Source organism: Cardiocondyla obscurior, linkage group LG03 (genome assembly GCF_019399895.1).
Source record: "Cardiocondyla obscurior isolate alpha-2009 linkage group LG03, Cobs3.1, whole genome shotgun sequence".
In the NCBI taxonomy this organism is placed as follows: domain Eukaryota; kingdom Metazoa; phylum Arthropoda; class Insecta; order Hymenoptera; family Formicidae; genus Cardiocondyla; species Cardiocondyla obscurior.
The window spans coordinates 4,542,358-4,568,186 of record NC_091866.1 but is presented as its reverse complement, the minus strand read 5'-3'; the positions used below and the strand labels follow the sequence as shown (position 1 = coordinate 4,568,186).

Sequence of the window (25,829 nt, the reverse complement as noted above, 5' to 3'; positions counted from 1 at the left end):
TCGATAGCGATCGCATTCGTTCAGCCGCTCGCGAAATTGGCTCGCGCGGACAGGTGCGCGTGTTTATTAGCGCGATTTCGCTTTCCGCGAAGAAACGAGCACGCTCATTGAGGCGGCCGATCGACTAGAGAATCGGCGCAAAGTCCGTCAGCACACGTCGATGACATTTGCGGCTCCGCAATAACGATCCCGACTCCAAATTACCGCACGGCTATTTACGGGCGGTGCCATGCCGCAACAAGGAAGAGTTTTTCCCTTCTCTAATTAATGTCGAATAAAATGTAAATGATTTTTATTTCTAAATATATAGCTTTATAAATTTAATAGCGGTCGTTCATTTAATATCCCTCGTTGTCGGTGAATCATGAGGTACCACCGGTACAATGGAAGCGTGAGCGCGGCGTCTCTTTTTCTTAAGTTAACACTCGATTAACGGATTTCCCAAGGCGCACGCGAGATTGAATTTAAACGCGCTTTGTTTCGACACAGATGAACCAGCAACGTTACCTTCCTCGTTACCACGATGTTACAACGGTACCGTTACCGAATATTCTGAAGAAAATCATAAAGCGAATGACAAAGCTGTCTGAGAATAATCGTGATCGGCAAATGCCGGCTCTTTCTTTTTGAGGACTTAATGTCTTTTTAATTCACAATGACTTTGAAAATGTTTTAAGGTAAGAGAAAAAAGAGAGGGAGAGCAAACGTGATACTAATTCTAATTCCAAATCAGTGCAGGTGTTCTTCGTCTTTATAATTCTCATACACATTTCACGAGTTTGTATACTTCTTATTTATAACGCATCATTAAACTTCTCAATATTAGTCCATAACGAGAGATTTAATGCTGAAATAATTACACCACTTATTAAGTTTAATTACCGATATCACGGAAGCCTTTAATATTTCATTACCCAAGTCTATTCCGACAATCGAAAGAGTTCGCTTAGAAAAATAAAATATAAAAATTAAAAAAAAAGAGAAAGAAGAACCCCCAGTTCTCGAGTAGAAATGCTTAGGATCGTCGCGCGCCTCCTCGGCATGCGAATCGCGAAAAATTGACGTGAGAAGAATCACGAGGGGCGCACCTGTACATAGGTAGTATATCCAATTTTCGCCTGCGGCGCCGTTCCGTCCAGGGAGAACGTGGTCGAGAGTCAAAGGAACCGCGTGACAATCGTATTCCCCTCGCGAGGAGACGCGTCCGATTCGGCAGTTCAATGCGAACTGACCGCGTCCCGTGCCATTCTCCGTTCCGCCGTCAAGTTCCTTTCGGTCTTATTACGCGAGTAAATCTCTCTTTCTCTCTTTCTCGATTTCATTGCGACTCTCCCTCCTTTCAGCCGGCTATCCGCGATCACCCATTGCCCAGGCTCTCTCGTCCGCCGTCCGCTGCACCCGATCTCTATTCGCCCCGCGGTGCGTCTCGCTGGCAATTAGTTCATTAAGATAAGGCCCGATCTCGGAATTAACGGTGAGGAAGGGACACTTACCCAGCCGGGCGGGTAAAGTATCACGGAACAGGACAAATTGACGTGTCGCCAAATTGCTATGCTCGAGGAAAGTTAGATAAGTCCGTATCTTATTAAAGCGATTTGCTTATATTATACGTACGACGTTGTATGTTGGACACGGATGGAAATAAAACGCTCGGACCTCGATTAACGTCCAGGTATTAGATGCAATTTAATTTTCCAGAAGCTTATCTCTATTCTAAACGTATATTCATGCGCGCCTAGCTTACGTCCTTATTTACTTCTCGCGCTACGTTAAAATGTAGATTATGAAATTTATCCTCCTTAACATTTCTTACGACTTATACCCGCATTCCGCTAAATTGCAATCTAGACGCTCCAAGAGCGACGCTCTCGTCATCCCTGCCCTTCGAGATGACCGATGACGCGCTCATTTAATCGTCGCTAATGAACGAGAACCGTCGCGTTTAAACAGAATTCGGAAACGATTTGAGAACTTTGCTCGAAAAAGGAGAGATACGAAATATCGATCGTGCGGCAAGCTTTTAGGATAGAAAAAAATTTATCGCGATAAAAATAAGTTACTTTTAAAGGCCAATCACAATTTTATAATATTTCTAACAATAATTATAATTAACTCGATTGCATTAATAATTAACGCATTTATAGTTATCGTCGGAGATGTCATAAAATTATTATTCGGCCCAAATTTAACTGCATTCTTCTTTCCAGCGTAAGTGAAATGTGACGTTATTAATTTTTATAAATCGCTCGGGTCTTCGCGAGGCACGACGCGGAATTTTTCCGGCCGCCGCTAACCTTGGTCTTTCGCTAAGTGGGTGACCTTCTGACCTAATCGTCGCTAATTTCATTTGCTAGAAGCTCGCCGTCACGGCTGCGAAACCGTCGTCCGCGTCCGCTCGCTCGCTCGCTCGTATTTTTACGCGCCGCAGCATCGGAGAGCTTGCCTGCTTGTCTGTCGCGCTCCAAATACCTGTTCGGCTCTACCCACCTGCCGTGATTATGGCTCGTGGCATCCCACGTAAATCTAGCCGCGGCTCGCGACGGGAGAACTTCGCGTTACCGCCGTGAGAATCCATTTTTCCGCCGGTTGCACTCTTCTTCCGGCTGTCCTCGATCAGAATCCTGCGTGCAAGAAAACGCAACCTCCTTTTTTTTTTTTCTCTCTCTACTACCTCTCATTCCCCGGATCGAGACACCGGCTCTTTCTTTTTATCTTACGTGGTTTAAAATTCTTTTTTTAATTATACAAATTATAGTTAATGCAAGCGTACAAGACGAAGAATTAATTTAAAAGAAAATATAAAAGACAACGATCTATAACAACGATACTATTTTTTAATAAATCTCTTTTTTTTTCCTTATAATTTGCGTTATCAAATAAATTTCATAACAGACGTTCTCCAGCGGAGGAAAAAATCAGTCGCGCGAAGGACAGATCTAGAATTTATGTGCCGCGCGATAGATGAATGATATCCACGGGATAAATGACAGGCGCCGATCGCCGTCTCGTTACCGTCTCAACCACGCAAGATTATCTCGATCGTTACGGATCGTGGATTTTCGCGTGTACTCACGGAGCTGGTCGCGCGACACCGCGAAGACGGCTGCTAGATCATCGCAGGAACTCGAGGATCGCAAGGATTTCTCCCGTTAGTGCAACGACGATCGTTGTCGGCGGTAGCGAGCAGAGGCGAACAAACGCGGAACTGCATGCGTCGCGAACGACAGCCCGCGCGAGACTGCCGGCCCCCCCGATGACGATGCATCGTCTTTGGCATTCGGCTTGGATGAGTATAGTAGACGGATGGATGGGTGGATGGATAGATGGATCGATGGACAAACGCCGCGAGGCGTTCTGAAACGCGCGGGCGCGATTTTTCCACTTTTAATCACGTCGAGCAGCCCCGTCGGATCCGATTAAGTTTCCAAGCCACTTCCCACGAAATAAAGTCTACTCGAAATTGACAGATGCCCCCAATCTGTCCCCGAATAAAAAGATTTGCGATATAATACCCCCGCCTTTCCTCGCGCCACAATTTTTTATTTTTTTTCATACTCGCCGTCATATTATGCAATTTTTTTTTTTTTTTTTTTTTTTTTTTTAAATATATATGTTTAATTCGATGAGATTCAGTACCGCGAGGATTGATTTATCGTAAATTAAAGTAAGAGCCGAACGTCAAAATATTTTTGGAAAGAGCAACGTTGGAAAGAGCTCGGTTTACTTTTTTGGTTATTTAATTTGCGTGCATGCCGTCCATCTGTTAAATTATGTGTGATGATTTAATTGAGCTGATAACAAATGAAGAACGTGCGTGAAGCGCTTGTTCATCTGTAAATTATGCTCTTCCCAAAGTGCAATCAGACCTTCGTGGGTTGTATGATGTAATGCGCATTTCTGGACTAGACCGTAATATTGCATAACGCATCAAATGCATCTCGTAATACGTGAACAGCGCGATTTATCGATGTATTGGATAATAACACGCATACTGTTACACATTGTCACTGCGTATCAAGATTTTTTACCGGCACAAGTCACAACGTACTATCTACATCGATCCTTTTTTAACTCAATAACGGCTTGATAGAACAAAAAAAAAAAAAAAATTAATTGACTTAATTCAAGATTAATTCCTCATTCAAAGCTGAATATAAATTTATTTTTCAAAACCTCCGTGAATAAAAATGTGAAGCAATCTCAAGTCTACGAAAATGTTAATATCAAGTTCGGAGACAAAGATATTTAATGTCATGGAAAATATTTCTTGGTAGAAAAGTCAATTGCGAAACGGTCTACCAATACAAGTTCAAGTCCACTGCCGTGGGTAATATGCCGTGTCTTCATAAATTCTCTGCCTTCCGCTTTGGCAAGAGAGCACTGCCAACTCTCCTCGGAATGTTGCTTTGCGGCAGAGATCGTGGCCGCCGAAAATTCAACAATTCAAATCCCTATTCTTCGTTTAAACTTGAGACAACCAGAATTAAAGATCGATAAAAAAGGAAGCTAAAAAAAAAAGAAAAAAAAAAACCCCGTTTGATACACGCGGAAGAAGAAGCGGAGGACGAAGGAGGAACAACGAGCGGAGAGCGTTTTGAAACGGTACGCGTTTCGTCACGCTAGCGTGTGCACCGCGTACGTGCGTCGTCGCAAATGCACTCGCCGAGAAGAACAGAGACAGAAGCACGACAGAGAAGAAGAGGAAGAGAAGAAACGGCGAACGAGGAGAGCCACATCGTCATCAGCACGTCGCGAGAGACCTTGGAGGCCCGAAGAGCGTTACCATTTTCGCGGGGCATAGTAGCGGATCGACGCAGGTGTGGACCGAACAGGCGCTGCCCATAGACAGCGCAGGGTGGGTCACGAAGGGGTGCGGGCGTTTTATTCGGGGTGAATAAATGACTAGAGGTGTGGACGAAGAGTTCGATAGCAAGCCTCGACCTGGCGGATCGTAAAGAGGAAAAAACGAAATTTTTTTTATCATAATCGTGACCAGTGACATCTTCAGAACTGTGACTCTTTCGATTGGCGTAATTAATTTACGGTAACCCTCTGTGGATAATCCTAAAGTGTATCGTTATTAATTAGCGAATATAAAGAGAATGTACGACACTTGACGTTGATAATTAAACGTGCTCTTTCTATTTTTTTTTCTTTTTTTTAATTTAATCTTATGAATGAATACATCTAGATAAGAAGTTGTGCGAACGTGTCCTGGCTACCCTATCAGATCTCGCGGAACAAAAATTTACTGTAAGCCACCCCCCACTCACCTGCATCGCGTCACCCTGTATTACGCATCTAGTTTTATGCCAAACTAGAGCGCGTCGTGCTAAAAATAGGTCGTCGCAAGCAGGAATCGGTGTGCATTACCGGCGCAGGGAACAAGGGCGACCTTGGCCTTACGAGCTTATATAATGAAGAAGCGGCATTTTCGCGAGCTCAGTCGTTTCGACGAGATCTTCGCGGCGATTGCGATCTGCCGGGCGGGACGCACTTTTGGATGCATTTTCCCTTCCACTAATCACACGCCACACCTTCGTATCGATTTCGACACGAGGCGTCATTAGAACGCTATTTGTACCTGTTTTTTTTCTTTTTTTCTCTTTCCTTTAGAGAAGATCGAATTACGCCGACCTAACCAATGCGTTATTAAAACATTTTCCGCGCGAATGCAAAAACGTCTTATCGAATCATTCTTCCTCCGCGTAATTACAAGCTAGACAAATTAAAAAAAAAAAAGAAGAAGAAAAAAAAAATATCTCCGCGTTTAATTTTATTCCTGGCCTTTAGCGCGAAAGTATATAATTTTTGTTTCATCGCGATCGTAGGCCGGCGATGTTGGAAACTTCCACGAAGGTCGTAGCTGAAAATGCAAGCGACTTCGCTCGAGATGATAGCCGCGCGATCGGAAAAATATAAGTGCCATTAAAGGAGCGCGCGCGGCGTTCCGACTGATCGACTGACCAGCGACCGTGGTGGGGATCCCGCCGCGGAAAATCAACGTCTCTTCTTGGCAGAAACAGAGGTACCCCCGTGGGTGGCGGCACGAACGAAGATCGCGAGGCTCTTCCGCTTTTTTTGACAGATGCAAACGTCAGTTCCGCGCGGCGCGTCTAAGTGTCCGTCGAGTGAAGAGGCCCACAACTCACGACATCGTTTACCTTATACATAGTGTTTGTTCGTTCACAGTAAGTTAATTCAAAATGAAGGTAAATCTGTTTCGAGATTTCGAAAATTCTTACCACGATTAACTAAAAAGAAAAAAAAAATTATCCGGAGAAATGAACTAACTCTTGCGAGAGAAAAAATTATTTGAATTCAGTCTTATTTTTCATTCAATTATTAAGGTTTTTTTTCTTTTTTTCTTTCTTCAATTGTGTTTTTATCACGATGATTTTATAAAGTAATACTATTTACATTACGTAATACTTGCATTTCAAACTTTCTCGAAGCCTTACGACGTGTACGTTAATGAATAGTGATAATAGGAAGATTCGTGGGGCTAATTTCGCGTTTGGGCGTGTGTCTTTTGAAAAACGCGAGCTGGACGAGACCTTGATTTTCTTTATTATGGTCACGCATACGAGATCGCATCTAGCTATGCAGGCAAGTCTATTAAATATGCAAAAAAAAGTCTATTTGACTGTTTTAGTTTACTCCGTGCAAACGCGGCGTTATGTCATTAGCTTGCCAGATAAAATAGCTTCAACGAAAGGAATCATAAAGTCTGCAGATTGCTAACGAAATTGGTGCCGCGCGTCAAATGCAGCGAATGTTCTGACGAAACGAACTTTTGGCATTAACCACTTGCACTTAACGCATCAACACATTAGATCCGTATTTATTCCCTGACCGTGAGATCATCGTGTAACTTAATTTAACTGGCGCGATACATAAATAAAGCTATCGATGATTTATTTCGCCCCGAATTATCTCGCAGATGCGTTCTCTTAATTATTTCCACGGTGTACTTTGAAAGCAACAATGTATTAATCAATGTATTAATCAACTTCGTACGATTCTAGGGGACTGAAAATTTTGGCGGACCAGAAAGCGAGCGAGAGAGATCGGGCAATACCAGGACAGATTTCCAGGTAAGAGGGATGCCTCTGTATTTCAAGATCGCCGAAAGCATTCGTACCTCTTTGAAAATACCGAGTATCTCGACCAATAGCTGAATAATATAACAACAAATTAAAGTAACGGTGCACCGATTATATTAATTAGCGAAGATAAATAATAATTTTTAATTTCTGAAATTTATACGTTAACTTAATAATTTATACGAATGCGATAAATGAATAGAATTTTAAAGGCAATCGTCGATATCGCGTTAAAAGCGTTCCCTCTTCCAGGTGACCCACTGGCACTACGACTACAAAGGATGGTCAATTCGATATTAGTGCTTTGGGCGTTGGTCGGCCTAATTGGCCGAGTACACGGCAAATGCAGCTCAGCTCCGATCGCCGACAACGACCGGTCGATCGCTTACGCGTGCATCCACGGCGACCTGGGCGACCTGAACGAGCTACCTGGCGACGTCGAGTGGATCGAGTTCTCGGTGTCGCGCTTCCAGACGATCTACGACGACGCGTTCAACCGATTCCCGAATCTACGTCGCCTGTCCTTCTACAATTGCCACATTAATGCGATCGAACCCGCGGCATTTCGCGGCCTGAATCGGCTCGACTGGCTGATATTTCACGGCACGAGAGTCCTCGCAGCGAGATCCGCGTGGTTCCGCCACGTGCCGAATCTTAGACGATTGGTTCTCGACAGGTATTCGTTTTTTTTTTCTTTTTTTCGCGGTCCGATGCTTGGCAAAGTCACGGGAAAATTATACCAGAAACCTAATTGTAGCGCGATTAAGGACTTTTTCTTTTAATAATTCCATCCGCGACGAGCGATGCTATTTGCGATTCATGCAAAATGTCATCGGCGACATTGTCTTGCATCTGGACATATATTTATGAAATTCGAGGACACCGATAGATCGAGGCCTGTATGCAACAACTTACATAAAGCGTCAGTTATACGTATATACATTCGGTAATGTCGATGACCTAGTTATTCATTGCGCTATTACGACCGTGATGTCATTCGGTATCCAAATATCAGATGCTGAACACGATTAGCAAAGTGCACGCAGTTAATTTCAACGTTTATCAAAGTTTCCTTAGCACATGGAGAAAGAAGTCTCAAATTACGAAGAATTACATTTCTGAATCAACTCCTTCGACCTCAATGTTAAAAAATTTTTTTTTCTACGATCGCGGTCCGTGAGCGTAAGTCTGTCTAGTTTTCAAGACGTTAACATCCCCGAATCTCGAGTTTTACTTATCGTTGTTTCTTTAAAACATCTGAAGCTGCGAGAATCGTCGAGTCGAGTGCACAAAAAAAAAAAAAAAAAAAAAAAAACACGTTCGCGATTCTCTTTCCAGGTGCAGCCTGGTGCACGTCGAGCCCGACGTTTTTCGCATGTTACCGCGACTGGAGACCCTGGACTTGCGCGACAATGACCTCGATTGTCTGTCGGTGGAAGAGCTGTCGCATCTGACCGCGCTCAGGACCGTGCGCATCGACGGCAACCCGTGGCTGTGCGAGTGCCGGCTAAGAATGGAGAGGTTCTTTCGCGAGAGGTCGATCGTCCAGGAGATAGAGTGCAGATTTCGGCCGAGAGTCTGCACCGCGCAGCGAAATCCGCAGTGCATGACACAGATCGAAATCTCGCTCCCGCCCTCGCTCCCGACAACGGACGTCAGGCCGATAGGAACTTTCCAGGTATTTTTTTTTTTTTATTATACTTTATTTTATTTTATTCAATCCTAATGGTGGTAAACTCACGCGCCTAGTGCTTCGGATTAATTCGAATCGAATCGGAAATGTCAGACCTCTGTAAGGTCGGAAAAGTAGCCTTCCGATCTCAAGCCTTCTAAATACATTTACATATTTCGCGCGAACTGGAACGAGTTGCAGCAGCATGGAGCACCGATACGCAGTAAGGCAATACGGCTTCGGAATCGAGTAGCGGCGGTTTGTTTTTCCGAGTATCGCGTTTCAGAGAGTCGCGCCACGGATCTCGGGGACGAAGCAGAAAAGTACTCTATCGTAATTGCGTGTCTGATAACATCGGCACCTACCTCGCGACTGGCTTGCGGTTTGTGTCACCTAAAAAGCCGGGGCCTTATCTCGCGCGTACCACGCACCACGCGTATGGTGAAAGTCGAAATTTAATGCTAACGGCCGCTCACGATAGTCAATTAAAGACGCAATTGTGTGTCTAACGACTGTGTAACGTCGTTACTCTCCGGAGCTTATATTCAGCATTATCATACGTGCACGCGAAGGAAAGCCAAGAGTTTAGCATGAGGCATCAACGTCAAGTACCATAAGCGAGAGCACCAATCAGTCTCGTTTCATTTAATAAAATTAAATTAAATTATTGACTGTAAAAATCGAACCGTCATAAAAATCAATTAATATCGTTTAAGATACACCCCTTGAAAAAAAAAGAAAAAAAAAATTAAAACGTACCGATATTTGAATACTCGAGTTAGTTCATTATCTGCGGCGAAATAGCCCAAAGTTGTCGTGCTTGGCGTTCCTTCGTCAGGCAAATAATTCAATGAGCAAACAGACTCACCCTATCGATGGACGGTGTGACGATCCCGGTGCGGCCGGCAACATGGTAAATAGCCCTCGCGTGTCGTCCAACGTTCCCTCCGGCGTCCCCGGTCCCCTTAGACTGCACCTTCCGGGTTGTGACGGCGACAGCGGCGGCGTGCGGCTTCACCCCGTGGCCTTTGAGAGCGGTGCACGAAAACATGCGGACAACGCACACAACGCAGACAACGGGCACAACGCGGATAAACGTCCGCACACGGAAGTCCGCCACCGGCGACCGCGCGCGACATATGGCGGACGAACCGGCGCGTGAGTTACGTTACGCGATTGTTCGCGGCGGCCGGGCTTCCTTCCGGCGTACCCGCGACCGGCTGCCGGCCGACACGCGATTTTCGAGCGACCGGCAACTGTTTCCCGTCGACGTGTGCCGGTTTCGCGGAAGCGCGGAAACGCGGAGAGCGATCTCGTTCCGACACGCTCGTCCTCACGGCTTGACCGAAGGTTGGTGCACGCCGGGTCACGTGACCCCCCAGGGCTCCCGCCTCGATTGGCTCACTTCGGGGACGACGAAAAATCGCGCGCGCAGCGCAACCGCCGCCGATACATTGTCGCGTAGGAAGCAAAGGTTATTGCGCTATCGCGGATTATGATCGCCGTGACTGGCGCCGCGTAGCTGCGAACGATCACTGACAATTTCACTCGCGAGGATAGGAGCTCGAGGCTCGATCGGCGGTAGCCGGGTGAGACGGCACTCGCGACGCGAAACGATATATTACATTAACTTGAGAAACTGCAGCTCGGATCAAGAGTAACGACGCGATTGACGTACGCGGTACGAGCTCATCTCTTTCCAGAGAGCGATCACGCGAGCTTAGATATCTTATCTCGTCGTCTTCTCTCGCTGCAGGAACGTCCCGGAAGCCGCTTCCAGACGAGCGTGCTGACGTCGCTGGACCGCCTGCCGGACAGGACGACGTGGATCCAGATCTCAGGGTTGAAGATCGACCGGCTACCCGCGTACACGTTCTTCCGCTTCGGCAACAGTCTGCGTAGCCTGGAATTGCACGATTGCGCGATTGGAACGATCGAGCCGGGCGCGTTCGCCGGTCTGCATCAGTTGCAACGCCTAACGCTCGTCGGTAACCGGTTGCCCGCGATTGCCGCCCATTGGTTCGGCGACCTCGTCGCTCTCGACCAATTGGTACTCGTGCGCAACGGCATCGAGCGGATCGAGCCCGGCGCTTTGCGGCCGCTCGCTAATAGCTTACGCCACCTGGACATACGGTACAATCGGTTACGTTGCCTGGCGTTGGACGAGCTAGCTCGCTTGAGACGCCTCGAACGGCTCGACATCGTCGGTAATCCCTGGTTTTGCGAGTGCCGCAGAAATCTGCACAGGTACTTGACCGACCGTCAAGTAGGATTCGAAGTCACTGGTCGCTGCTACGAGGCGGACGAAGTCGTCGAGACCGACGTTGGTTGGCAGCACTCGCAAGTAAGTGGCGATATTCGCCCAGACAACAATCTTCAAGGTGTGGAGATCTCTCGATCCTGAATAAGAAGTTTCTTTTACACTTTTTTTTAACGATAATGCCAAACAGTCAAGTAATTAAAAACGTAGGTTTTACGCCTTCACGAATTTTTTATTAATTAATTTATTTTTTATAATGTTTAAAGGTTTGAATGGAGATAAATCAAGCGAATTTAATTTATATATTGATAGAAAAAAATTAACTAACATATACGAGTTTTTTTTTAATTAATTTGCTATCTAAAAGTTCAATATAAGAATATTTTATTATATTTTTAGACGCCTATCGCTGGTCACGTATATTGGACCACTTTTGAAGACACTCTGAGTGAAAGAAACATCACTGTGATAAGACCAATCGTCGAACCTCCTACCCCGAAACCACCGGCTCGCAAAGGTACCTGTATGAGAGACAGAACTCAAATGTCGCATCAGGTTTACACTTGCAGTGGCATTACTTCGATCGACGAGCTTGAGATTTTGCCTCGCACAGTCCACACCATTCGCATCGTCCTGTCGAACCTGAAGACGATCCCGACGCAAGCATTCAACCGCTTCGACGGCTGGCTGTCCAGGCTGGAATTACGTGACTCTGGTATCGAGACGATTGAGTATCGCGCCTTTGTCGACTTACATAATTTAGAGTACTTGTCGTTACACAGCAATCATTTAAAATCGGTGACGTCCGAGGCATTGGAAGGCCTGACAAACTTGCGGCACTTGGACCTCTCGCGCAATCACATTTACCGTATCCCTAACGAGGTGTTTGACGCGCTGCCACGGCTCTACAGCCTCGACATATCCGAGAATTACATGAACTGCTTCGGCGTGGAACATATGGCGCGGAAAATGCCGCATCTCTGCGTCTTCAAGGTGTCGAACAACCCGTGGAGCTGCCTGTGCGGTGCCAAGCTGGCTAACTTCCTCGACTCGCGAAGAATACCGTACAATCGCAAGTCTCTATTTGACGTGAACGACGATTGTTATATTACCACCGGATCGCCAGCAACCCCGCCTACAACAACGGTGACTATCCCGTGGACCACTACGACCGAACCACCTTCGATAGGTTTTCGCAACGAGACCATCGAAGGTTCCTGCTTTCGAATCCCCGGATCTGTGGAAGCCCGGTATCGTTGCGTGGGTGGCAATCTAATATTATTGAAAAACGTGCCACGCGACGCTGTATACATCGAATTCTATGAAGGTCACCTGCCTACTCTTCCACCTAGCGCTCTTTATCATTTTCAAAAGTTACAGGATCTAACAATCAGAAACTCCGGTCTGAGAACGATTTCGGTGGGCGCTTTCAGAGGCCTTAACTCGCTGGAACGTTTAACTATTCAGGGTAACCCACTGAAGTCAATTGAAGCAGGCTGCTTCAACATAGAACATCTCGAGCGGCTGGATCTTCGCGGTAACTCGATCAACTACATTGCACCCGGTGCATTTCGCTACCTGCACAGCCTGGTATATTTGAATCTCGAAGGCAACGATCTGCAGTGCATCTACACGAGCGATCTTCAAGATATGCCGAATCTACACATCGTCGAATTTGCGAGCAATCCGCTCAAGTGGCGTTGTCGCATGGATCTAGAGCAGTTCCTCGAGACGCAAAAAATCAAGTTTGTCAAGGTGGAGAACTCTTGCGAGGGTAAGAAGATCACGCGAAATCTTCTCTATCAGAATCGAACCGTCGAGCCGGACTGCTCGCCAATTTGTTCAACGGCGAGTAACATAAAATTGAGAGAATACCTAATGTTGTTCACGGCATTTGTATTGTTCTTTACAATACATTAGTTGTTTTAACAAAAAAAAAAAAAAAGAAAAAAACGATATTTGAAAAGATATTTAAAAGAAACTTTGTCTTACTGATAGGCGAAATTTTTTGAGATTTATCCGTTAACAGAGAAGAAGAGAATTAAGAATTATAATTTAACGTGAAATAATAATATCTCGATAAAGAAAGACGATAAGGGAGTATTTTGATAATCAATTCTAAAGAAAAAAAAAAGAAAAAAAAACAGTAGATGAGGCTAGACTCGATATTATTAATGTTGTAATTTTATGTGTTCATACTGTGAATTTAAAGCGCTTATAAACTAATTAATACGTATTTATTTTTGCGAATGCATATATATTAAAACACAAATCCTACGGGATCTCTATAATATTAGATAACGTTATATGTAGAATAATGTTACCTGATATACTTTTAGATTGTTAATACTTGTTAGATCGCTTAGATTAATTATTAGTACCTGTTTGTCGCACGCAGCACAATTACAAGTATCGCCGTAAAAATTTAATAATTAAGTTAATTGAATATTGGTTGGTCAACCGTACTGCCATCAGGGATCAATGTATAATTATCCTGGACAAATATACGTATAGTAAATGTGCCATAAAGATCTGTACTATTGCGACGTTAAACCTACTTTTTATTTGTGTTCATTTTAATATCAAAGAAACGATTGTAGCACACTCACCGTCAGGAATAGCGTTCGTGGTGCTGCGACGGCGGCTAGCGTACGTGATCTTGGCGTGGGGTGCGTCGAATCTCACACGAAGCGCGCGCGTAGATGTGTTGCGGAGCATCAGTCATAGAGAACTGAAAGGGAACGCGGCCTACTACACTTCCTCGCAATCGGCGGCTGACAGAGGAGAAAATCACGTACGCCAGCCGCCGTATCTGCCGTTTCGTCGCTCGTCGCAGCAAACGCTATATCTGTCTTTCGGTGTACATAATATATTTACCATGAGAAATGTAATAAGCCATTTGTTACTAAGATGTCAATTTTAATAAAGATTTATTTTATGCAACAGTTATTCGGCGACCACTTGTTTTTCATTTTTAATTTATTATATTACTGGATTTTAAGAACACAGTGTTGCAAATAATAAAAATATTGATTTTCTTATTTCAAACAGTACTTTATATATATTTTAAAGAAAGGGGCTATCAAGTAGCCCGGCTAGCTCAGTCGGTAGAGCATGAGACTCTTAATCTCAGGGTCGTGGGTTCGAGCCCCACGTTGGGCGGATACTTTTTTTGCAATGTTTTAAATATTTATAATTTTAAACATAAAAAAATATATATAAAATGTATGTAAATAAGTTTTTAAACTTCTTTTTTTTTTAATTTGATTAAAGACGTAATCTCAAATATATTCTTTCTTAAGACGTCTATTAAAAAAAAGAAAAGCACATCTTTATGCGTTCACCTCAAAAGCATTAGTCTCGGTTCATTGTTTGCCGTGCATGGAAAAGGGCACGGCTGCTCTGCTCTATGCGCAACGATGTGCCAATTGAAAAGTGACCGTTTCTCTTGAAATTTCATGCGAATGAGCAATCCTACTAATATAAGTCACCAGCCCGTGACTCACTCGGCGAGGCTTCTACTCGACTCGACAAGTATGAACCTGCACGGTTTGGCTCGAGAATGTCCGGTACAGAGTGCCACGTGTGTGCATCGTCTGGCCCGACGGGGACAATCGATAAAAAGACTTTAACAAAACCACGCGAAGGCCGTTTGACGCACGTCAAACGCATTCTCTTCGCGACGCGGTCTAACGTCAACGGGAAACGTTGACGAGCAATTAATTATATGCGCGATGAAAAGTCATCAGTCGACATTCGTGTGCGTAAAAGCTGTGCATAATAAGATTATACGAGCGTCGTTATCGCGTCCATTATTTTATCAAGAGAGGATCGAGATTGATACGATCTGCTTCGAATTATAATCAACGAATGCGAAAAGAACGATCGTCGCGGCCGATTATTTCGTGTTCGTACGCGACGATGAAAACGTTTTTCGGTCGTTCTACACATCTTGAATTCAACAGAATCGTATGACAGTTGCATTTCGCGAATCTTTCTTGTTCGACGTTCTTCTTGAGCGACGTTTAGATTCGCGCGCCCTTACGCAAACCCTTCAAACCTCACCAATGGGGAACTGAGATAAATAGCCGGAAATGGTCTGTTTGTAATTTGCAAATAAGCTTATATGGGCAAACCTCGGTGGTCGCAAGTATTTGCTCATTAATAACGGATGTCAGCTGAAAAAGAAAACGTGAGAACGAAAGTGTCAGATGCTATAAGGCTGATACAATAAAAAATTAGTTCATATAACATGTGTGTAAGTTTAAAGAAAATAAATAACATATTTTCCTTCTATCTTAACTAATAAAATACAGATGGCGCCGACGGTACCGTTCGATACGCTCGCGACAGGAAACCTGCGGACGGGCTGACCCGTGAATTATCGATTTCGATTAGAGAGCTGTCTCAAATTCATCTTTAAAAGAATCGTCGAGGTATTCGTTTTGTACAGAGTTTTCCAGCGGCTACTTTTTTCGATCTTTATTCACCGCGAGCCGAGCGGGGTCCGCCGAGGTACGACTTGCAGCTCGATTCACGTAGTGCGACGTTAAGGTCGGTTCCCGAGTGGTAGTGGCCATCTTCTCCAAGGGGAATGATGCAATCGATGACACATTTCGCGTTGCTTAGCGTTCGATATTACGAACAGTCAGCGGAACGGGCAGCTTTCGGGCTGCGAATCTTTTTCCAGCGTCATCGAGATCGAAGTCCGAGGTGGACCCGTATGTCTCCCGCGGGAGCGTCGCGCGCGTTTTCCGCGGACTTTAATCCGCGGGTCGGGCGAAAGTCGTCGCAGCTGGTGAGAGCTATTTTGAACGGCGGCGATACAACGTTGCCGCATCGCTATCGCCACGTCGTCGCGATCGAACAAGTTCAAACATGTGCCCCTCCATGTTTTGCTTCGGCGTAGAGATAATCGCCGCGCGCGCGCGCCTCGGCAAAACGACGGCGTTCGCAGCACTTTTCGCCTCAGATCTCTTTGGCTCGCCCTCGCCGTTTTTAGGCCTTTCACGCCGGTGCCAACAGGGTCGCCCGTTTACGCGGAGACTTCGACCTCCCTCCACCGCAACCGAGACCCGCAGGAGAGCCGCTTGAAATTCGGATATCCGAAAGCGAGTGGTAAATCGAGAAGCTTGAGACTCGTATTTTAAGGCGTTATTTAGACAATCGTTGACCACATAATATAGGCATAAATACGACGCGATCGTTCCCGAGAGAGATTGAAGATCACGAGAAAAACGCTCTGGACAATTTTTCTAAGCGCGTCGTGTTTCGCGCGACGACAATATCGTTCGGTTGAGCTGGACAAGAAATCAGGTTGCTCGCTCGCGGCGAGAGAGCGTAGAAACAAAGAGAGAACGAAAAGGAGAGCGAGGGAGACGGAGAGATCGGAGAAAAAGGAAGTGCGGCAACGTGGGGCGACTGCGTGAGCGGAGATGCGCGGCATGAATATAGCACCGGGAGTTTGACGGGCCAGCGGCGTTGACGGGGAGGACGGCGGAGTACGGGCGGCGCGGGGAGACGTCGGGTGGCGAGAGAGAACGCAACCGCGCGGGGCAAGAGGGGCCACGGAAAAGTTTCCGCCGCGGTGGGGACGCGGCCGGAGGAGCGGCGCGGTCGACAGCAGGGCTAGGGCGGCGCGGGGCGAAGGGAAACGTTGGAGACGCGTCGCCGGCTGGTCGCAGCCGCGCGCACAAGCGATATGACCGAGCCAACATGCCACTCGGGTAGGTTGCCGTTTGAAAATTTCACGAAACGCTCCATCCATCTCTCTAGCCTTCCGTCCGCTAGAACGTTGTTTCGCACGTGGAGTGCCGCACGTGTTTTTATCCTTAACCTTAAACGCAAGAGAGCGACTCGAGAAGTCGGCTCAATCGTACACTTCGCGCCGCATGAAATTGACGTTTAAACGAATAGAAGGAGAGGAAAAAGAAAAAATATCGTTAATGAAAATAATTAATCTAGTTTGAACGTTGACGTCAATTGAAAAAATGCGGGCCTGCACAAAACCTCGCCTGAAACGCATTCCATTCGTTTCTCCTCTCGCGTAAGATCTGTAGATTTTTAATTAGAAAAGAAATGGAAAAGAAATTGATCGCGACAAGCAAACTTATCGATAGGTGAGAGTTCTTTCGAGGGGCGACGCACCTCGACAGTGATTCGAAATAAAGATTGGAAAGCCATGCTTAATCGGTAGATAAGTAATTATTGCGGGTAAATCAATTTTGAACGACATGTGCCGCATGCATTTAATATATATATATATATATTTGCAAATATAAGCTTGATCCAATGGAAACATGATCTTTAAGTCGCGAAAATAATTGCATGCAATTAATGAAATTAAAATTATGTACAAAGCACAGAAATATTAATAGTAAATGGAAATCCAACTCGACCAAAAATGGCATTTCTTTCTGATTAATTAGTTCTCTCTTTTTTTTTCTTTTTTTTAATGGGGTATAATTTATGAACAGACCAAAGCAAATTTTCGTGGTGAAACCGTAGATCGGGCTGTCTCTCGTTAATTATTCTTTCTTTTGTTTTTGAAATTTCATCGTTATCTATTTAACGAGCAAGAAAAAAACCATTGGAAACGATAAGGACTTCTCTCGCGCGGCATCGCTACTTGAGCGCTACTCAAAACATTGAATTTTATCCGCAATATTACCCCACCATACGCGTCATTGTAAACGAAATCTAACGGCCGCGAACTTCGTCCAGAAATGCGCTCTTAGCTCTCCTCGTTTATCTTCAGCGTAGAGCGCATTTCTAACTCGCAGTCTTAACCCGCGGTCAATTAGAAGTTCGATTGCGGGGGTGGTAGCACGTGGTGGCGAAGTAAATGGACGGTAATGGGAAAGCGGTGTGTCGAAAATGTCTCGCGGGGCACGGGATTCAAGACGCGGCCAAGTGTTCCGGACGTCGGCGTCGCGCCGTATCGCGGCGGCCGACTTTCAAGGCTTCTCGTCGGCGACAACGCGAGCAAACGCGGCCGTGCACGTACGCCGCGCGTTTTATGCCACCGTTGCGAATTCCCGCGTTTATCTCGATCGTCCCGGTGGTGGTCGCGAAGAGCCATCGATGCGGAGTTAAAACGTAGTTGAAACCGATCAGCGGGTCCAGCGGCGATCGATCGCGGGCGGCATATTCGAAAAGACGTACCCGCGGCGCAGCGGGAAAACGCGCGTGCATTCCAAAATCTTCCGCTCTGCCCGTCGCTCGAGAGGGCCGTCGGTGAACGTCGGCCGCGCTCGTATCGGTGAAATCGTGGACGGCGAGTAAGAGCGCGGCGAAAGAAAGACGGAGACGGAACGAAGGGGCGCTCGTGTGTGCGTGAGGTCGAGGGCAGCGGGAAGAGAGAGAAGTGGAGGGGAAATGGGACTCTCCTCCTGCGCTTGGTGCTGTCCCGCCAATCCCCACTGCGTCGCTCTGTTGGCGACCGCAACGTCACTGTTCCTCCACTTCCTCCCTTCCCGCGTCACCTCGCCGTCTCTCTCTTGCGCGCGGACCGTGCGACGCGCGCGGACCTGCCCAGTAAATGCGAGGCTTCCGTTCGACGAGTGTGTGCAGCGGCAATCGAGTGCGTAATAAACGCACCGAACACAGACAGTACTTCGCAACACGGCGACGCCGTCGTCGTCGCCGTCGTAGTCACTGAACGGATCGTCCCCGAGGCGTCAACATGCCGCTCAGCATCGGCGTTAATCTGCGGGTGACCGGCCACTGCAATCAGGGCGGCCGCAAATACATGGAGGACATGTTCTGCGTGGCGTTCCAGCCGACACCGGACGATAAGGACCTGGAGTACGCTTTCTTCGGGATCTTCGACGGGCACGGAGGCGGGGAGGCCGCAACCTTCGCCAAAGAGCACCTAATGGACATCATCGTGAAGCAAAAGAATTTTTGGAGCGACCGTGACGAGGATGTGCTGCGGGCAATCAGGGACGGATACATGAACACGCACTACGCGATGTGGCGGGAGCTTGGTAAGAGGACGATCGAGGCGTAGCGAGCGAACGGCCGAGCTTACGCCACGATTCGTTTAGCTTTTATGTGAATTTTACATTCAAATTATTATTAATAATAACGTAACACGACTCCCCGCGGCAGTAGCCCCCGTTGAGAATTTCTGTCACCGTCCCGCGTATTTCCCCCACCATAGCTGCCATCGACAACGCGATAGGACCTGATTAGGTTAGAGTTTAGGTTATGTAATTCTTTGATCTAACCTGAAAATTGGAAGGTCGAGGCTCGATGGAAAAGAACGCGATACGATGGCTTGCCCGCGTTCCTTCTCTCGTCGCGACTCCGGATGACGGAGGTTCCCGCGGCGATACCGCCGCGCGCGCGCGTAAAGCGTAACGGACTCGGCCTTGACTGTGAAGAACTCTCTTCGTATTCCGAATATATTTTGAACGTCGTTTTTTTTTTTTTTTGAACAGACAAATGGCCGAGGACCGCATCCGGACTACCATCCACGGCGGGCACGACCGCCAGCATCGCTTTTATACGAAAAGGCAAGATATACATAGGTCACGTTGGAGATTCCGCTATTATATTGGGCTACCAGGTAGAGGGTGATCCTCAATGGCGGGCAAAAGCGCTGACAAAGGATCATAAACCAGAGAGCGGACCAGAAATGACGCGCATACAAGAATCAGGTGGAAAAGTGGTCAGTAAATCTGGTGTTCCAAGAGTTGTGTGGAATAGACCTCGCATTGGACATAAAGGTCCAGTCAGAAGATCTACTCACATGGATGAAATTCCATTCCTTGCAGTAGCAAGGTCTTTGGGTAAATATTCATGAATTTTTTTTTTCGTTATCTTGCAGATTTATGTATAACAGACTGTCTAAATAGAAATTACGTTTCAGGTGATTTATGGAGCTATAATTCTGAATTGAATACCTTTGTTGTCTCGCCTGAACCAGATGTTAAAGTTATTCCAGTTGACGTAAAATCACACCGTTGTCTTATTTTTGGTACCGACGGCCTATGGAATATGTTGTCACCACAAGCTGCAGTGGCTATTGTTCAAGCCACCGACAGACATAATGAAAAACATTTGATAGCTTCTCAGCAGACTGGTAACGGAGTAAGTTTTATATTATTTTACGTAATCCTAGTCGACAGAGGCAGGGGATGAGAGAACGGGAAGAAATCAGTCATCGGCAAACCGGCCGGCGCGGTATATACATGCGGTACATGTGAAACTCTCGACGCATACGACGCTAAAATCACGTTCGCTAGCTGCCGTCTGCCTTTTAGCGTACAATTATTAATGTAAAATATAAATTATGTATGTATGTTATTAATTGAAACAAAATATTACGCTTGCAAAATTCTCACTCCCGTACTCACGCACGGAAAAAAAATCCGAACACACTTTACGAAAAGAAAAAGAGGACTTTACGCCGACCGAGATTCGGCGAAATTCACGAGCCGCAGGGTGCGTTTATCGCAGGCGTAACAGTATATACATTTTCTTTTTTTTTTCTACAGCAGGCTGATTTACAAATGTGGATCAATCCTTCGAAAAGTCTCGTGGATCGTGCATTGGAGAGGTGGTCATCTACGAGATTACGTGCGGATAATACCAGCGTTGTAACATTAATGCTGGATCCATCGGCACCATGTCGTAATGAGGTACAAATAATACTTGTTTTATTAAACTTTACATTTTTGACATTATGTGTATAAATAATTTATATATAAATTTTGAAAGAATTAAAATAAAAATTTTAACTTTAAAATTCAAACATTAACAACTGTAAAATTTAATATTTTAATTAGAACATTTGTTTTTGTTAAAGATACTATTCAACCAAAAAAAGGATCGTGTTATACATCATGGGACACATACTCCAACGACAACGAAAGAACCTGAAAATATCGAGTCAGTTAGTCCAAAAATTTCATCGCCATGCATGCCGATACCCCCATTGGAGGCTTCCACGGATCTTGACGTTGATCTTAAACAACCGGATTCATCGAACGGAAATGAAGAAACTGTTGATCAGACGTTACAATTAGAGACAGTTTTGTGTTCTGAAAAATCAGTTTTATCAGAGATGGATACTTCACCAGAATTGCGAGAGGCGACGACAGATAAGAATATAGAGATCGCGGATGTCGACAAAAATATCCAGGTTGCTGAAATCTCTTCGAGTCAAATGCCAGAAGATACTGGAGATGGGGAAAGTAAAAAAGCGAGTGAAATAAATTACGAGAAATCGGAACATCCTGAGAACGAACAAAAGCAAATAACTGAGCAGAAAGAAAACGAGAAAGTAAAAATTGACGATGCGCAAACCCTGATTCAACCAAACGCAAAATTGAATAAGTTTGCTGAGCCTAAGGAAATTATAACCGAGCCAGGAATATCTAACGTGACGCGAGAGAATACATTTCCTAGTGCGAACGAGAAAGCGCTTCAACCCGTTCCCCATGTAAGCAGGTTACGTCGTAGTATTGTTTCTGTTAAAAGTAACAGTTACGATAACGGTGAGATGAAAAATGGCGTTTTAAACGGATCTAGACATAAGCAGCATCCTTTATTTCCTGCGAGGGCGAATGTCAGAACGATAAAGCGACGACATAGTTTAAACTCTTCTCAAGCTCAGAATGGTTTTGCTGACGTCACGATGACTCCGGATTCGAAGACTTATGTGAACGGTATGAAGCCGCGGTACAACAGAGTAAAGCCATCTGTTGCAGAAAACACGATGATTGAAGAGACTACGAAAAATACTTTAAAAACGGCTAATGACTGCGCTATAAGCAATAAACGCAAGCATAGCGCTATTACACAAGCATCAGTTTCATCATCTAGAATTGAAGACAATTGTTCGCAACAGGAACCTTGCGCAAAGAGAAGAACGCGTTCCGAAGATCAACGACACACGGATGAGAACGATCCATCCAATCAAACGTTGGAAAATGCTAACACCCGATTAAGTTGGCCCACGTCGGACAGGCGATCAGATTCATCACTGAATGGTGTCGGTATAACGTTGTCTTCATCATCCAACACGTTCCAACGTAGAAGTTTAGGCAAAAAAGCTACGCCTGTTAAAGCTATTAGGAGATCGTCCATCAACGGTTCAACTCGATTGCAACAGTTAAGAGGTAGTTTTGGCCTAAGAGACTGGGACCAAGGAAGAAATAACCGAGCGAACAATTGTAATAGCGGTAGAAGGACATTAAATAGGACAGTAACTATAATTGGTCCTACAGATACGACGATGCCGCAACGATGGCTAAGGTTAGTAAATTTGATATATATATTTTAAACGTATGTTTTATTATTTCGTACGTCTGATACTCAAATAAAATTAAATATAAAAAAAAATACTATATAAGTATTATTAAATTTTTATCTATTTTTAAATGTTTTATGAATGTTTGCTAAATTTTTTGTTATTTTCAATTTTTTTATTTAGATCAGACACTATGGCGGCAACACCTGTAAAAACACTGCGTTCACGTAACGTAGATATTGCTGGACATACAATATCTGCGCAATTAGTTCATCAATATGGAGTAGTGAAACAAAATCGATTGCCTCTACCGAACAAGTTGAAACAATCTACCAACGGTGGATCGCTGCAATCAAATAGAGTCAGGTCTTCCTCGTTGTCGTCCAATAAACTTAAAGCGAACGGTAACAGTGGAAGCGTGAGTACTTGCGCGACCATGAATTCTTCAACAGCAGGTTCGAGTTCTGGTATAGCTAAGAAAGTTAAATCACCATATAATCCTAGTGCTCGATCTCTCAGCACGCGATCTCGCATCAAACGTCTTGGAAAGTAAAAAGTAAAAAGCTGTAGTTTTGCGAGTTCGCGAATTTTTTAGGGTATGACACTTTTACCCTATTCTATCTGCGAATTATCTAGTTACAATGTAAAAGCAGCTGATTGTTATATGCATTTTAAAACTCACTATTTAAAACTTCTCCATTTTTCATCTTGGAGATCACATCTTCTTTTATTCGAGATAAATATGAATGGGGTTCCAAGCATTACTGTTTATTTCATTTTTAAAGATACCATTAAACCTCAGATATAAATACGGTTGAAGCATAGAAATATTTCATTAATTTTTTTTTTATAGTAAAATATGATGATATCGCAAACTATTTGCATAAATACTTTTGTCACACTGTTTGTGTCTAATTATTGAAATTATTTACTCTGATTTATGTTTGTACATCAAATGCATAGATCTGTTTCATTTTATAATATTGCTTGCTGCATGGAAATAAATTGTTGCGCTCTCCCATTTTATTCATCAAATATAATCATTAATTCCTCATAAAAGATACTATCATCTCGTTCGAAAAAAATTAAAAACAAATCGAACTCTCTCTAGTCATTGAAAGAGTTATATTCTAAATTCATTATCGGTACAAGAGTGTACTTTCACAATTTTTTAAGGAAGATTATCATTCTCTTTAAACGTAAACCGATGTTAAATGTAAGTTAAAAAAATTTTTTTAACACTTAAATTGAGTTAATTGGCACGCAGAAAAAATGGTAGTATAAGTTATCACAAAAAATTAATAATACAAAAATTAAAAAAAAATAATAATACCTGATAATATTCTTTTGTATGCTTTCTAATATTCACATAGATTAGCAAATTGTCACATAGGACGAAAAATGAAAGTATAATATGTGCGAGTGCATAAAGCCTGACAATAAGACGGTACGATTACGTATAAAGAATGGATTTGTATGCATATCTCACATTTACACATTTTCAGTGATAACTATTGTTTGCGATCTTTACCTTAAACTGAATACGGCGACCAAACGCATTAAAACTAAATATGGAATGCGAGTTCGCGGCTCATTGCGCACGTGTAATTCTAAAAATAATTTCTCTCTCCCTTCTCTCCTCATCAGAAATTCCGCTTTAATAATCGTCGCGACGATGGTTCGAAGAAAATTTGCAAATTAAAAAAAAAAGAGGCATCGCATTTAGAAAATATGTCTAATTAAGATATTAAACTATTTTCTAGTATGTAGGTATCAATCACATTGATCTGCCTTGGCTGAGTACAGAGTGGTTATTGAATGATTATATGTAAATAGAATTACGCTAGAATTAACATATAGTCGAAAATAATTGGCACAGCCTTTATCTGAGAAATACATTAATATCGATTCATAGATATAAATTGTGTGAATAATGTATAAAAAAAAGAATAAAAAAAGAGTAAAGATTTTATTATCTGTAAAAAAATTCAGAGGTATGGTTTTAAATAATGACCACTCGGTACGAAGCACAAAACGACTGTTTACTTTATGCGTTATAAATGTTTAGATTTTAATTAGAAAAAAATATTTAAAAGCACAGCTTAAAAGAGAAAGAATAATCGAGGAAATTTAAATTTCTGTCGGTACAAACAATTGTACAACAATTGTGTTCCAAATGCAAACGTGCACTATCATATTAGTGATATAATGATATATAAGTCATCGAAGTAAGAAAGAGATTTATATCTAATATATATACAAAAATATATCTCTGATATTAATATATAGGTATGTACATATATTAATATTGGAATGTAAAAATTTTGGCGCATATAATCTATATCACTTTTGCAAAATTATGTTAACTCGTGCGAGAAAAAAAATTTATCACTTTTCCTTATTATTTTTATTATAGAAATTACACAGCGCATTTATTTCCATGTGTTTTATAAATAGAAATTCAACATTTAAACTTTGCTTATTACGAGTGCATATAATTTTTTTAATTTTGTTTAAATTATCTTTGCATGTATCGAGACGAGTGTTTTAAAGTAATTTGACATAAGAATCAATAATAAAATTAAAAAAAAAAGAGTATATATACATATATATCTTATTAAATAGATAGTTTAAGATTTATACATTTTTTTAAAAAAAAGGAACATAAATGAAGTATAATATATTAAAGTGTAAGATGTTAACGGCATATTTATCCTCGATTATTTATTAATTAGCTTTTAAAGCCGATTTGATTGTACGAAAATAAGGTGCAGAGTAGTGTATTCGTAGAATATTTTTTGGAAGCTGAGAAAGAAAATTGTCACTGCGAAACGACTGCTGCTGTGGACAGTTACGTCGAAGACGAAGGAGAAAAAGGGAAGGAAAGGGATGATGCGTGCCTACAATAGTTACCACTTACGAATCTGTGTGTGCATGTAGATTAAGGATATTGTATTTCTAAGGAAAAAAAATTTTAAAGAAAAGAATGTTTGCGAGGAACAGAGGAGAGTGACACGTGTGTTAGTTATCGAAGATTTATTTTAAGAATTCTTTTGTTTCTAGCGCTTATAGGTCTCTCGCTGCATGTAAATATAATGTTAATATTATAGACATATATATTGTATAGATAAACTAAGCGATTACTGCGGGGAGAAGTCAAGGCGTCTGTTAAAGCAATTTGCGGGAAATGCGAGTTTAAACGAAAAAAAGAAGAAAATCGATTTCCAACGCGCCTGTAGATTTATTATTTGTTACATCGTAGAAATATGATGAAACTGAGTATTTTTTAAGAAGTAAAAATGAATGAAGAATTTATTGGTGTAAGAAAGACGGAAGAGGAAGAAACTGTTAGTGAGAAGAAATATTATATAGCGATTTATCTCAGGTTAAGAGAGTTGCGTGGCGAGGGGGGGGGGAATAGATATCGGAGTAACTCGAACAAATGTGTGATCACGTTTATATAACCTGTATATTTTAATTAAATAAACTGAAATACAAATCATATTATTAAACTGACACCGTTTCTGCGAT

The 25,829-nt window shown here is 43.4% G+C and overlaps 3 protein-coding genes and 1 non-coding gene across 6 annotated transcripts in view; 3 read left to right on the top strand and 1 right to left on the bottom strand.

Moving 5' to 3' along the window:
• Nucleotides 1-9,894, bottom strand: part of LOC139113795 (cytospin-A) — a 35,562-nt gene extending 25,668 nt beyond the window's left edge. The window contains exons 1-2 of one of the 2 annotated variants that reach the window (XM_070675201.1): nucleotides 3,074-3,207; nucleotides 2,488-2,621 (exon numbers count right to left, since the gene is read on the bottom strand). Coding sequence is in view for 1 of the 2 variants with exons in the window: in XM_070675199.1 (XP_070531300.1) it covers nucleotides 9,647-9,829 (183 nt within the window). In the remaining variant the exon portion in view is untranslated. Of the gene's footprint in view, nucleotides 1-2,487; nucleotides 2,622-3,073; nucleotides 3,208-9,646 lie in introns of those variants that run through there. The other variant, XM_070675199.1, reaches the window with a different exon arrangement.
• Nucleotides 4,028-13,987, top strand: LOC139113797 (slit homolog 1 protein). 2 transcript variants are annotated; one of them, XM_070675208.1, is made up of 7 exons: nucleotides 4,028-5,044; nucleotides 5,832-6,191; nucleotides 7,029-7,097; nucleotides 7,359-7,782; nucleotides 8,445-8,784; nucleotides 10,535-11,122; nucleotides 11,438-13,987. In XM_070675208.1, exons 4-7 carry the CDS (start codon nucleotides 7,388-7,390, stop codon nucleotides 12,956-12,958), a joined length of 2,844 nt encoding a protein of 947 aa, XP_070531309.1. In that variant the 5' UTR covers nucleotides 4,028-5,044; nucleotides 5,832-6,191; nucleotides 7,029-7,097; nucleotides 7,359-7,387; the 3' UTR covers nucleotides 12,959-13,987. The 2 variants fall into 2 exon arrangements, with proteins under 2 accessions (XP_070531309.1, XP_070531310.1); XM_070675209.1 differs by lacking the exons at nucleotides 4,028-5,044; nucleotides 5,832-6,191 and having other exon boundaries at nucleotides 6,198-7,097.
• Nucleotides 13,988-14,127: 140 nt separating this feature from the next.
• Nucleotides 14,128-14,200, top strand: Trnak-cuu (transfer RNA lysine (anticodon CUU)). Its single transcript has one exon. It is a non-coding gene; the product is annotated as a tRNA-Lys (tRNA).
• Nucleotides 14,201-18,579: 4,379 nt separating this feature from the next.
• Pp2c1 (protein phosphatase 2C) lies at nucleotides 18,580-25,810 on the top strand. Its single transcript, XM_070654234.1, has 6 exons — nucleotides 18,580-19,026; nucleotides 19,483-19,833; nucleotides 19,914-20,134; nucleotides 20,542-20,685; nucleotides 20,853-22,303; nucleotides 22,482-25,810. The coding sequence occupies exons 1-6, from the start codon at nucleotides 18,723-18,725 to the stop codon at nucleotides 22,849-22,851; spliced, it is 2,841 nt and encodes a 946-aa protein (XP_070510335.1). The 5' UTR covers nucleotides 18,580-18,722; the 3' UTR covers nucleotides 22,852-25,810.
• Nucleotides 25,811-25,829: the final 19 nt, after the last annotated feature.

Bases quoted from the DNA above. Each gene is read 5' to 3' on its own strand.
- LOC139113797 (XM_070675208.1), top strand. From the start codon at position 7,388: ATGGTCAATTCGATATTAGTGCTTTGGGCGTTGGTCGGCCTAATTGGC. The intron at 7,783-8,444 runs GTATTCGTTTTT...TTCTCTTTCCAG, and splicing joins AGACGATTGGTTCTCGACAG to GTGCAGCCTGGTGCACGTCG. The intron at 8,785-10,534 runs GTATTTTTTTTT...CTCTCGCTGCAG, and splicing joins GGCCGATAGGAACTTTCCAG to GAACGTCCCGGAAGCCGCTT.
- Pp2c1 (XM_070654234.1), top strand. From the start codon at position 18,723: ATGCCGCTCAGCATCGGCGTTAATCTGCGGGTGACCGGCCACTGCAAT. The intron at 19,027-19,482 runs GTAAGAGGACGA...TTTTTTGAACAG, and splicing joins CGCGATGTGGCGGGAGCTTG to ACAAATGGCCGAGGACCGCA. The intron at 20,686-20,852 runs GTACAAATAATA...TTTTTGTTAAAG, and splicing joins CGGCACCATGTCGTAATGAG to ATACTATTCAACCAAAAAAA.